The 11731-nt window shown below is 41.3% G+C and overlaps 1 protein-coding gene across 4 annotated transcripts in view; it reads left to right on the plus strand.

Annotated features, from left to right (window-relative positions):
* The window catches only part of DDX60 (DExD/H-box helicase 60), a 67835-nt gene extending 56458 nt beyond the window's left edge, over nt 1-11377 (plus strand). For 3 of the 4 annotated variants that reach the window (XM_077353647.1, XM_077353646.1, XM_077353648.1), the window contains 8 exons: nt 209-313; nt 826-967; nt 3859-3980; nt 4935-5082; nt 6176-6318; nt 7410-7561; nt 8854-8916; nt 10440-11377. In XM_077353647.1, coding sequence (XP_077209762.1) covers nt 209-313; nt 826-967; nt 3859-3980; nt 4935-5082; nt 6176-6318; nt 7410-7561; nt 8854-8916; nt 10440-10539 — 975 coding nt within the window. In that variant the 3' untranslated portion in view covers nt 10540-11377. Of the gene's footprint in view, nt 1-208; nt 314-825; nt 968-3858; nt 3981-4934; nt 5083-6175; nt 6319-7409; nt 7562-8853; nt 8917-10439 lie in introns of those variants that run through there. The other variant, XR_013224703.1, reaches the window with a different exon arrangement.
* The last annotated feature ends 354 nt before the right edge of the window (nt 11378-11731 follow it).

Genomic DNA, 11731 nt, shown 5'->3' on the forward strand with positions numbered 1-11731 from the left:
TTATATTATATATATATATATAGCAAGAGAACAGAGGGCTGACTCACAGGTCTAATGAGGAAAGCAAGGAGGTCCTGTTCTACTGACAGAAATACCATCTGTTGGTGGACTTACCACAGAAACCAACCCAGCTTTCTATATATTCTCTAATAATATTTAAATTAGATATGCTAGCAATGCATTAATCTTTTTCCTTTTTCTTTTTAAGGCTTTGTCATTACTGAAACATTCACTTCTGTCCTTCAAACAACCTAGGACGCTGGCAATGTTAAAGCTCTATTTTTTGTTTTCTTTACAGTTTCTTGTGAAGGAGGTAAGATTTCAAGTAATCTTATTTAATTATTTTTAAGTCTTGCATTTTATATGCTATCTCTCTCGATGGCCAGAGTTCCATGTGCATACAAGGATGCTATGAGCAGCTAAATAAGATTAGTACCTGCTGGACCAACAACAAAAAATGTACCCTAGTAGCATTAGGGGCACACTGGTCCCTTATTCTATTCTTCAATGAAATTGCTTTGACTTGTGGGCAACAGAAGGGCAAATTCCTTTAGCTTCTGCTACTTAGGATGTTCAATAGTGTAGAATTTATCAGCAAAATCTGACAATTGCATGCTTTTGCTGATGTACTTGCCTTTCAGTCCTGAAATCTCAGCACTTAATCAGCATTGCCTTTATCGACATTTTCTTACCCCAGTAACTGTCTCAAAATTTAAACCAGTTTGCGTTGTGTACAATGTACCCATATATTATAGACAACAGATTAAAGTGAGTAAAAGTGGCCTTGTTATTATAAAATATAAATATAATGTTCTGATATTTTAGGGATATGTGGATTGTGATGGTAACACTACAGGGTTTACTGGACTAGTCACCCACTTGCATTATCATGAGCCTTCCAATATTGTCCTAGTTGAATTTCTTGTGAAGGGCTTGTTTCACAAGCTATGCCAGAGGAGCAAGAAAGGTAGGTTTACAGGGGGAAGGAGGGAAATGAATGCCTTTTTTCCTCTTCTTTCTCTGTTAGTATATTTTTAAAGGAATGGGTGAGCAGTGCGTAGTGTACCTCACAAATGTGTTTTGGAGCTCATCCATAGACTGCTTTTGGTGTATGTTGTCATGGGTAGTAGGCTGATTGTAGAGGAGATTCAATGTGATTAGCAGATAGAAATGTTGAACTGTCAACATAATGGGTAGCAGACAACATAGCCCTTCCTTTTTCAGTGTATTAAAAATACATTAATCATAAATAGTAGATATTAAGTGAAAAGCCATCAGTTTGTCTAGCTCTATTCAAGGAAGAATCCATCCCTTCAGATTAGCCTGGTTCCTTTAATGGAAGATTCATCATGAAGCAGAAAGGTACCATTGGATCCAGCAAAATGATTTTTTAAAAATAGCGATAAAATCCATACTGAAAAATACTACATAGTACCAAATCCCAGTATTATACCAGCAGGACCTGACTGAAGCCAAGTAAAAGAAATTTTTGTAGATTTTATAGGTGATATTTTTTTTAAAACTATGCAGTATTTGTTTGTAGCCTGCCCTGCTGTACTAGTTGTTATATTTTGAAGAGTAGAATCTACATGGCACAAAAAAAAGGGGGGGGGGCATTTTGAGCTGTAGAAATAGCATAAAGGGGAAGGCAAGAGCACCTTGCCAGGTCAGTCTGGCTTTATTTTGAAAGAGACAGACCCCAACAGCTACTAAGTGGCTGTAGAAAGAAAAAGGCAAGTCCAAGGAATCCAAACTCAACTCTTTTAAAAAGGTAACAACTGGTTTGGCCCACAATTAGCCACCCATTCAAGAAAATGGCCAAAGAACCTGTCCACCTTCAGGTACTGAACTAGATTAGACAACATGGACCCATTCTCTGAGCATGTTCTCAGTATGTGTGTAGAGGAACAAATACATTATAATTAAATGACATACTAAAGACTATGCTAGGAGTGTGCATTTGGCTCAGTTTAGCCAAAAATATATCAAAAATACCAGAGATTTTGGAGGGCATTCTCTAAGCCAGATACAGATTAACGAATCTCTTTTGGCTACCTGTATAAAAGCTGATTTTTTTCCAACTTTTGTTTAGGGATATTCAGCTATACTGAGCAGCTGATCCTCCCAGGTCTTCCTGTGGCAGGCAGATCCTGGGGAATGACCCCAAACCAATCCTATGGGAAGAGCTCTCTTCATAGAATCAGTTGTTTGAAGTGCTCTGCTGGGCAGTCCCGTTCAAACCAGGCCACTCAGCAGACTTCAAGCTAATCCAGCAGGGAAAGTTCTCTCTATAGAGTTGATTGCTCTTGGCTTTAAAGGGGCCCAAAGAGTTTTTAATGGGTTTTGATACTACTTTGTTTCCCCTCTGGGGAATAAGGTCTATCCAGGTCTATTGGATGTGAATAATTCAGGATTTCTGAAAAATCCCAGATGGGAATACTCTACACCAGTGGTCCCCAACCCCCGGTCCGGGGACCGGTACCGGTCCGTAGATCAGTTGGTAGCGGGCCACAGCTCCTCTTCGTTCTCTTCCCTGGCTGCAGCCTTGAGGGCTGCCCTGCCACTCTGCCGCTGGCTTACCTTTGGTGTTCTCCAGCAGCCACCATGGCTGGGGCTCCCCCTTGGTGTGGCACTGCACAGCTGCTGCTGGCAGTGCCCCCCAGTGGGCAGCAGGAAGTCAGGGGCACCAGTGGGAAAGCAAGTAGAGCAGGAGCTTAGGTGGTGGTCATGATTCCTTGGTAAAAGACTACCCCCCCCCCGGGCCTCAGCAAAATTGTGAAGCATTGACCGGTCCCTGGTGATAAAAAGGTTGGGGACCACTACTCTACACTTATTTGGATCCAGCTCTTTTCATGAGTTCTGAATTTTTTCAGGTCCGATAGATCCAAGCTGAAAAATACCAGGGAAAATTGCCCATGCCTAATGAGTGTCATGAGCTCCTTTGGCGCAGAGTGGTAAGGCAGCAGACATGCAGTCTGAAAGCTCTGCCCATGAGGCTGGGAGTTCAATCCCAGCAGCCGGCTCAAGGTTGACTCAGCCTTCCATCCTTCCGAGGTCGGTAAAATGAGTACCCAGCTTGCTGGGGGGTAAACGGTAATGACTGGGGAAGGCACTGGCAAACCACCCCGTATTGAGTCTGCCATGAAAATGCTAGAGGGCGTCACCCCAAGGGTCAGACATGACTCGGTGCTTGCTCAGGGGATACCTTTACCTATGAGTGTCATAATGCATGACTGGAAGCACTTCACAATTGATAATTTCAAGTTCTAGATACTATTATATTGCCTTTACCATTCCGCTCGCATATGATAATGCACTTTCAATGTGCTTTGGCAGCTGGATTTTCCTGTGCAGAACAGAAAAATCTACTTCTAAAGTGCATTGAGAGTGCATTATCTGTTGTGTGCAGAATAGGCCCAGGTATATAAATCCAAAGTAACTTTATATTTATAATTTATAATAATATATAATTTGGAAAGTGACAGGATGAGCTTCCATTGTGTAATAACAAATATATAAAGGCAATTTATGGGGGATTCTCTTTTTGTTTTCATTCTATAGAAACATCTTACTGTAATAAACCTGATTTCCGTAATGGTAGCCCTTTATGAGTTTCAAGCAGCCATGATGGCCTAAAGCCTTCATTAAGACTGAGTAAAATGACAAGAAACATTGTTAACTTTCATGTTCTCTGGAACTCTTCATCAGGCTGGTGTGACCACTTCCACCCAAAAAGTAAATAGAAGTTTCAAGCCATTTATCTGTGGCTCCAAAAACAGGTGGCATCATAGAGGATCCATTTCTAAATGAAATATGGTATTGTGAGTTAGTTTAATGTGAAATTTCTGTACTAAACAGGACAAAAACTTTTTTCTGAAAGTGTGATGGAAACGTTAGTGCTCGTATTGGCACATCTTTTTGGAAGAAAACACATACCAGCTGCTGCTGTGAATTCTAAAAGGAAATTTTACCAATCAAAGGTAAGGTCGGAGCCTAATTTGCGGATAAATGTAGGAAATCAAGAAGAGCAGTACAAAGAAGAGGAGCTAATGCAGGGGAGAAAAGGAGAGGATATATGAACCAGCTGTTGTTGTTGTTATTATTTAAATTTATTGCCCACCAATCCCAAGACTGGCTCGTGGCGGGTTACAAATTGTCCATGCAAAAATTAGCCCAATAAAACCCCATTAAAAAATCCAAGGACATAGGAAATCATACAACAAACAAAACCAGAACAAACCAGAACAAACATGATGGTATTACTCCCTTCCCTCCAATAAAATATCTGATACAGGGAGTGGGAAAGGAGGGGCATAAATAGCAGATGGTCTCAACACTGCCTAACAATTATAAAGCAGAAAAGGAATAATTCAGGGAGAAAATAAGACGTTTTCTCCCTTGTAATGTAGGCCATCTTAGGCCAGTTCACTTATTGGGTAGCACTACCATAGGCAAGGAGGTATAATGGTTTGGAGATGTACTTGATTACATATACTCTGAGTCTGCTCAAAGATAGTAAGTCTACTTTGTTTAGCATCTGATTGTGGTCCATAGGTCAGATTGGAAATGAGCAGGGTGGGTTTAGTATTTAGGTCTCCTGTCACAGGGAGTTTACTATTTGCCCTGTAAGTATTGCTCCTGATCACTGATTGTAGGTCAGAAGCAATGGAAGATTATGGGGTTAGGCACAAGGAAGATGTTGTTGCCTGCCTCGGAAGGAGCAGAGGAAGACCTTATTGCAGGCAAGGGAGCTGCTTGGTCTGCAACTGCAGCATTGTGCAGACATGCAGCTACTGAGTTGCTAGTAGAACCCAGCAGACGGTGGGGGTTCCACTGGCCACTTTCTAGCTAAATGCCACAGCACCAGTAGCTTTGTCATTGCCTCCCATCACTTGGCAGGAATCTTTTCCCAGCAAACCTTCTGTCATCTTTAGGTGTTTCTTGAAGATCTTCCTGAAGATTTTGCTGCTGCTTTACATGAATACAACTGCAAAATACAAGAAAACTTTGGGCAATTTCTACAGATTGTTTCTACAATGGCTGATATGAAACAAGAATATCAACTCCCCCTTTCAAAACTTGGTATGTTTATGTTAATTGACTTGAAGAATATCTGCATGTTTTCCTGTGACATGGCATTCAGTAGGGTGGTAGAGAACCTTTCAGTCTCTGTGCTAAGACACTATTATACCATAATAATCAAATTAAACTTTTTGTCCGTGGCTTGATGCATCATGTGAAGTTACACGCATTTCTTATTTATTTAGAAGACTTTTTACCATGCCTTTCTGCCCCATAGGGATACCCAAGTGGCTAAAAAATTAAAATATATAAATTAAAATATTATCATAAAAACATTAAAACTAAGACACAAATACAAAAGATAAACACAATCGTTAAAACATCATTAAGGCAGAAGGGATCACTGAGGGAGGGCCAAGCAAAATCAAAGTTTTGGTGCTAGTGGAAGATGGCAAAAGAAGGGGACAGGTGAGTCTCCCTGGAGAGAGAGTTCCAAAGTTTTGATGCCACAACTGAGAAGGCCCTCTCCTGGGTTGCAGTCTGCCTAATATCAGAAGGCAGGGGTACCCAAAGCAAGCCCTTGGAAGATGACAACAGTGGCAGGCAGAGTAGATTCATAAGGGAATAGGTGGCCCTTCAGGTACGTTGATCTCAAACCACAGAGGACAGTAAGTGTCAGCACCAGAACCTTGAATTATGAACAAAAATGAATTGGAAGCCACTACAGATGAAAGAGGACTGGAGTGATGTATAACTCACTCAGTTCAACATCCTTGCTTCAGTATTCCATACCACTTGAAGTTTGAAATCACTTTTTGAGGGGAGCAAGCATAGAGGGAAGTAATCAAATTTAGATGTAACCAGGGCAAACTCCATAGTAGCCAGATCTTTTCTGCCCAGGAAAGGCTTTTAATTCACCAAAGCTGATAAAATGTCCAGGTTTCATGGACAAGTCCTTCCTCTTCCCTCCCATACAGTCAGTTTTGAATATGATAATTTTACACAGGTCTCAGATTCCAAGAAGAGCAACCAAAATCCAGTAGATTCAAAGAATATTGAAATTGTTGTTGCAGATTCTGTTTCTTTGTTGTCAGAGTACAATACAGAGTACAGTATTCTCAATAATAAATCCACCTTTGGCAATCATTTTTAGATTTCTCAAGTACAGAACAGCTTGAATCTCAGCTTGCATCTCATCTCATGAGCTGCAGTGAAGGAAGGACAGCTGTTTCACCCTTTGTTTGCCTTTCGGGAAATACAGAACTTGATTTACTGAATGCAGACACTGTCAACAGTGTAAGTCAAATATATTGGAATGTATTCACTTAGCTACTTATATTCCACTTTTAAGAACATCCTTGAGATAAAAGATTCCTAAAATTAATGCCCATCTGAGAAGCTGAACAAGAACTTGATGAAATGAAAATCTCATTGTACTTATGTATTACTGCATCTATTGTCAGGGATAATTCTCAGATATCTCAGGTATTACTTATACCAAATACTAATCTGCTTGCTTAGCTTCCAAGATCTGATCTGATCAGGAAAACCTGGCTATCTACGAGCCTTGTTTTTCATTAAAAAACAATTTAGCAAATTTATAAGAGATGACCACACTAGAACAAGATTTGGCATATAATGTGCTTTTCTGGATTATGAGTGGCTACAAGTGGTGATTTAAGTAAAGCACCTATGGCCACAATAACTCAATGTGTGGCTGTAAATAAAGCCTACAAATAGTATTCTGGTTAATAATAGTTGCATGCAATCCCGCTGCTCCCACCTCCCAAAGCTGGGAACCAAATATCCACTTTGGGAATGCCCAAAGAGCAGTCATTCATGCCATGTCAAACTGCATTGCAGTCTCATTGCTTTGAAAAGTGACTTACAGGCCCATTATGCACGGCCGCCGAAATGGCGATTTCGGGTCACATAGAAAACGTGGAGGGGGAAGACGTGAAGCACACCGGTTATGCACGGGACGGGGCGCAACGGCGGCAAAATCCAGAGTAACCGATTATGCATGTGGAGATCCCGGCGCCGCTTCTGGTTGCACCCCGGTCACCTGGAAGCTGCGCTTTCTTCCGCGTTTCACTAATGCGGCTTTTTCGGCGGCATGCACCGAAGCTGCGGCCGGTTGCAGCCAGCTCCGTGCATTATCGGTGAGTTTAGTCGCCGCCATTCCACCCCGAATGTCCGTTATTCCCCCCGTGCATAATGGGTCCCATAGAGGCCTGGTGGCAGAGCAATATCAACCCACTCTCTTTGCACCACTCGTTGGCAGTTTTCTTTCACTCCAACCAGTTGTAGACTCAGGGCAGCTTTATTGCAATATAAAATTAATTTAAAAGTTGAAAGCAAGACACTGGTTGTGCTGTTTCTGGCAGGTCATATTGCGCACAATAGGTGTTACTGCTGCAAACCTACCAGTCCTCCATCCAAAGATGTGTGACAGTCAAGGTAGAATTATGCCACTCAATGCATATATACTTGACTTCTACAAGCACGGATCTTTAGCAGCTATGGCACAGGATAACAGGTAGGTGATTGGCTGCCAGATTTCATTATCACTATTATAAACTGAAATGCTGGAATTGCATGCAATGAATGTCATCTTCTTTCATGTGCAATAACAGCCCTGTTTCAGGAAGGTATGAGGATCTTTTATCTTAACTCTTACATATCGAAGATTCAGTGGCTCGTGACCATTTATGCACTGGGAACTTCACTGCCCCATCTCCCATGCAGGAGCAAAAATCGGGCAGATGAGGTGCACTGGGCCAAATGCTCCCCTTTGTGGGTGCAGGAAGAGGTGGGGCAACCGGCCGCAACTAAAACTCCAGCCTGGCATTAAACCTCCAGTGCATAAACGGTCATATAAGCTGCAATTAATGCACAGGAATTCTGAAGAGATGTCACATTGATTTCCTTCCTCCATTTTTAATCACACAGCTTCAATGGAAATTCTGTCAAGATATTTTTTTGTTCAAGAATAATGGTACTGTTGGTTCAGTAATTTGTATAACTGCCTGAATAATAAAACTATACTAAATTTAACTTCCAGAATAGATTTCCTCCAGAATAGATTTCTGTAACTCGCTCTACACTGGCCTGCCTTTGGGCTTGATCCGGAAACTGCAACTGGTCCAAAATGCAGCTGCTAGGGTCCTCACAGCTACACCTTGGAGGGCCCACATCCAGCCAGTGCTGAAGCAGCTGCACTGGTTACCAGTTATATTCCGGATTAGGTTCAAGGTTTTGGTTCTGACCCTCAAGGCCATCCGTGGTCTGGGCCCAGCGTATATAAGGGACCGCCTATCGCCCTATAACCCCCACAGGGCTTTACGCTCTGCAGGGGCTAACCTATTGGTTATTCCCTGTCCCAAGGAAGCTCACCTGGCCTCGACCAGGGCCAGGGCCTTTTAGGTCCCGGCCCCGAACTGGTGGAATGAGTTCCTGGAAGAGCTACGGGCCCTGCGGGAACTCCCAACATTCCGCAGGGCCTGCAACACGGAGCTCTTCCACCAGGCTTTTGGTTGGGGCCAGGCAGCAAGGAAGATTTGGCCCCCCCTCACAAAGTGGTGGTTGCGTGTATCATCAGCTGCTCTCTACCTTCCCTTTTTAGTGGGGTTGCGGAGATCGGGTTAGTCTACGATGAACCTTGCCGCCGTTCTTGTCTTGTCATGATTAATTTTGTTAAGGATTGGTTTCTGTGGGGTACCATGTTTTTACTGTATTGGTTTTAGGGGATTGGTTTTATGTGACCCGCCTCAAGAGAGACGGGATATAAATAAAATAATAATAATAACCACTTTGTAAATGTTTTTAAAGCCTGCATGAAGGAGATGCTTATTATTTACTGAGAGACTTCGCCCTTGCTCTTAAAGCAATCAGGTATGTAAACAGTAGCAACATTGAGCTCACAATTACCTCTAGAACAAGATAAAATATTAGCACCCTGATTTTGCCACATATCTACAAATGACTGTGTTGCCTATCCATATTGTTCAAAACTAATTGTTTTCATACAGAAATATAGATACTTATGGTGATGTGTAAACACTGAGGAATCTAGGTGACCTAGATTTATATAAACATTTTACCTCAGCTTGCTTTCTCTTCTCTATATCACCATCTGTAACATAGTTCAAGCATCTGATTAAAACTGGGGAGGGGCATTTTTGCAAGGCCAGCCCAATAAGTATAATCAAGTGTACTGGGGGAGGGGAATAGTTGTATGTTTATGTTTATAAAACTATGTCTAGGAGAAAGTGGACAGAGGGAAGATTTTCTCCCCCATAATACTACAATTCTGAGGGTCCTAAGGAAATTGTAGGGAAACAGGAGGGGCAAAAAGAAATACTTCTACACACAATGAGTAATAAAACTGGAATTCACTGCCAGTTGAGGTAGTAGTGGCTACGAGCACAGATTGTGCCTACCGGACTAGACACATTAATGATGGGGAGGACTATCAATGACTACTAGCCATGATGGCTGAAAAGACCCTCAATGTACAGAGACAACAAACAGTTGCACTTTCCCTCCTTATATTGTACTTTTATATGCTATTAAAGGCTTGTTTTTGTTTTTAAAAAGTTGAATATCAGTGCTGGGAGATAGTAGCAGGGTGGGCCTTTGCATTTGTCCTGGTTTTGTCCCTCCAGGGCAATGAGTTGGACACTGTATGAAAAAAATGTGCTGGACAAGAATTCTCACTGGTCTGATCCAGCAGGAACTAATTATGCTCAATCCTAAAATTGCTTGTTCAGAATCAGATACCAATAAGTTCAGTGCGATTTACTCCCAGTGAAGTATGCTTAGGAATTGAGCTACAACTGAGAATTGGATCATTCTTAAAATAACAATATTGCATGCTTGATTAGATGCAAACACATAATTACATCATAGGTGTTTTGCCACATGGAGAGGGGTTTGTGAACTTTCTATGCTGCGGTTTTTTGGCATTTTCCCTGCCATAAAACCATATCATGCCACCAGTTATTTGAAAAATGGCTTGTTTCAAAAACACTTTTTAAGGTTTCAGATGCAAACTAAAAAAGTGTATTTTAGCATCATAATTGTCTGATCAGTGGAAGTTTGGATGATCACATAATCCCTTGAAAGAATACATTTCCTAGAAGTCTAGCTGTGTACTAGAATGCTTTAAATTGTTTAATTGGGAATGCTGACTGTATTCCTTGCAGAAGGATTGTATCACTACAACCTATATAAGGTGGACCACAGTTGTTTGTCATTTTGCCAGAGCAGCGTCAGGTATTATTTACAACATATGTCCCATAAACAAAGGTCAGGGGAACCCTTGAACATTTTATAAGCTTTTCCTTAGGGTCAGAGTACAAGTATCCATTCTTCTCTTGAACTGTTTAATATCTGCTGTTTCTCCTGTCTTCCAGTGTGTCTTTGAGTGAACTGTGTGACAATGAGGATGATAATGTTGTGCAAGCATTCAAGCAGCTAAGTGAAGAATACTGGGAGAAACTGGATAAAGCATAAAAGACAAGGCAGCAAAAGCACCGATCTGCTGAATATGTCCATAACGAAAGCTTAAGGAACGAAATTACTACCAGTGATTCAACTAGAACTGTACATGTACAAATACATTTTAGCATAAGCCATAGTAGTTGATTACTACTGCCTAAGGAAGCCTTTCTGAACTTTTTTGCTATTGAGAAACTTTTAAAACATTCTTCAGGCTTCCACAATTGCCTGTAATATGGTTGGGAAGCAGTTGTGTACATGCCTACCTTGGTCTCCTCCCCTTTCCACCCCTTCCTTGCCAATCATTGGCCATTTTGGGATAGGCAGGTGGTCATATATGGTCATATCACCTGATAAATGTTTAACAAATCTTTAAGAAAATATTTAAAATAATAATTAGCTTCCACCTATTCAGGAAACCCTTCCAGGGCAATCAAGAAACCTTGGTTGAGAAAGCCTGGCCTAAAGGGAAAAAACTTGACCCAGGTTTAGTGGCTGCCCTCTTTCCTAAGTGGGTAAAGATCAAATTCACAAATGGGTTTTCCAACCTGCCCCAGCTGTATCCACAAGAATCCTTCCAACTCTAGTGCCCTTCTATTTGCATTGCAGAATATTTTAGGAACAAAATGGGCAAATTCAGCCAGTGTTTCTGCTGGCAAAAAAAGAGAAAAAAATTATGATAGGAATCATGGGGCCTGCAGGATCATGTGGGATGGAGGCTTTGGATCAGACTCTCAAAACGCTTTTTTAAGATACTTGATTGAATCCTGAGTAACTTTCATATGTATTTTTAATCGGTCTGTGGTACCTTTGATATACGAAGTATTATAAAATAAATATATCCTTTGCTGAAGTGTTTCTCAACTCCTTAATATCTAGGCAAAATGAGCAAGATCAAACTGGATTTTTAAAGCATTTATACTCCCTTTTCTTGTCCACCCTCCTCCAAATATCACAGCTACATGAGAATAGCCATTCTCATTTCCCCTACTCATAATAATTTCAAGGAAACAGGCACCTGTTGGGAAGTGGTTGTAGAAAAGCCAACCTAGTGGAGTTGAACAAGCTTCTCCCTATGCAGGCAGGGCACATGGGAGTTAGAAAATCAAGAGTAAAGGAATGCCACCAATCTTCCTAGGTAACAAACTGACTTATCAAGGAAGCACATATATCTACTAGGTTCGCACACAAAAAGAACTCACACAAT

This window comes from Paroedura picta, chromosome 10 (assembly GCF_049243985.1).
Source record: "Paroedura picta isolate Pp20150507F chromosome 10, Ppicta_v3.0, whole genome shotgun sequence".
Taxonomy (NCBI): domain Eukaryota; kingdom Metazoa; phylum Chordata; class Lepidosauria; order Squamata; family Gekkonidae; genus Paroedura; species Paroedura picta.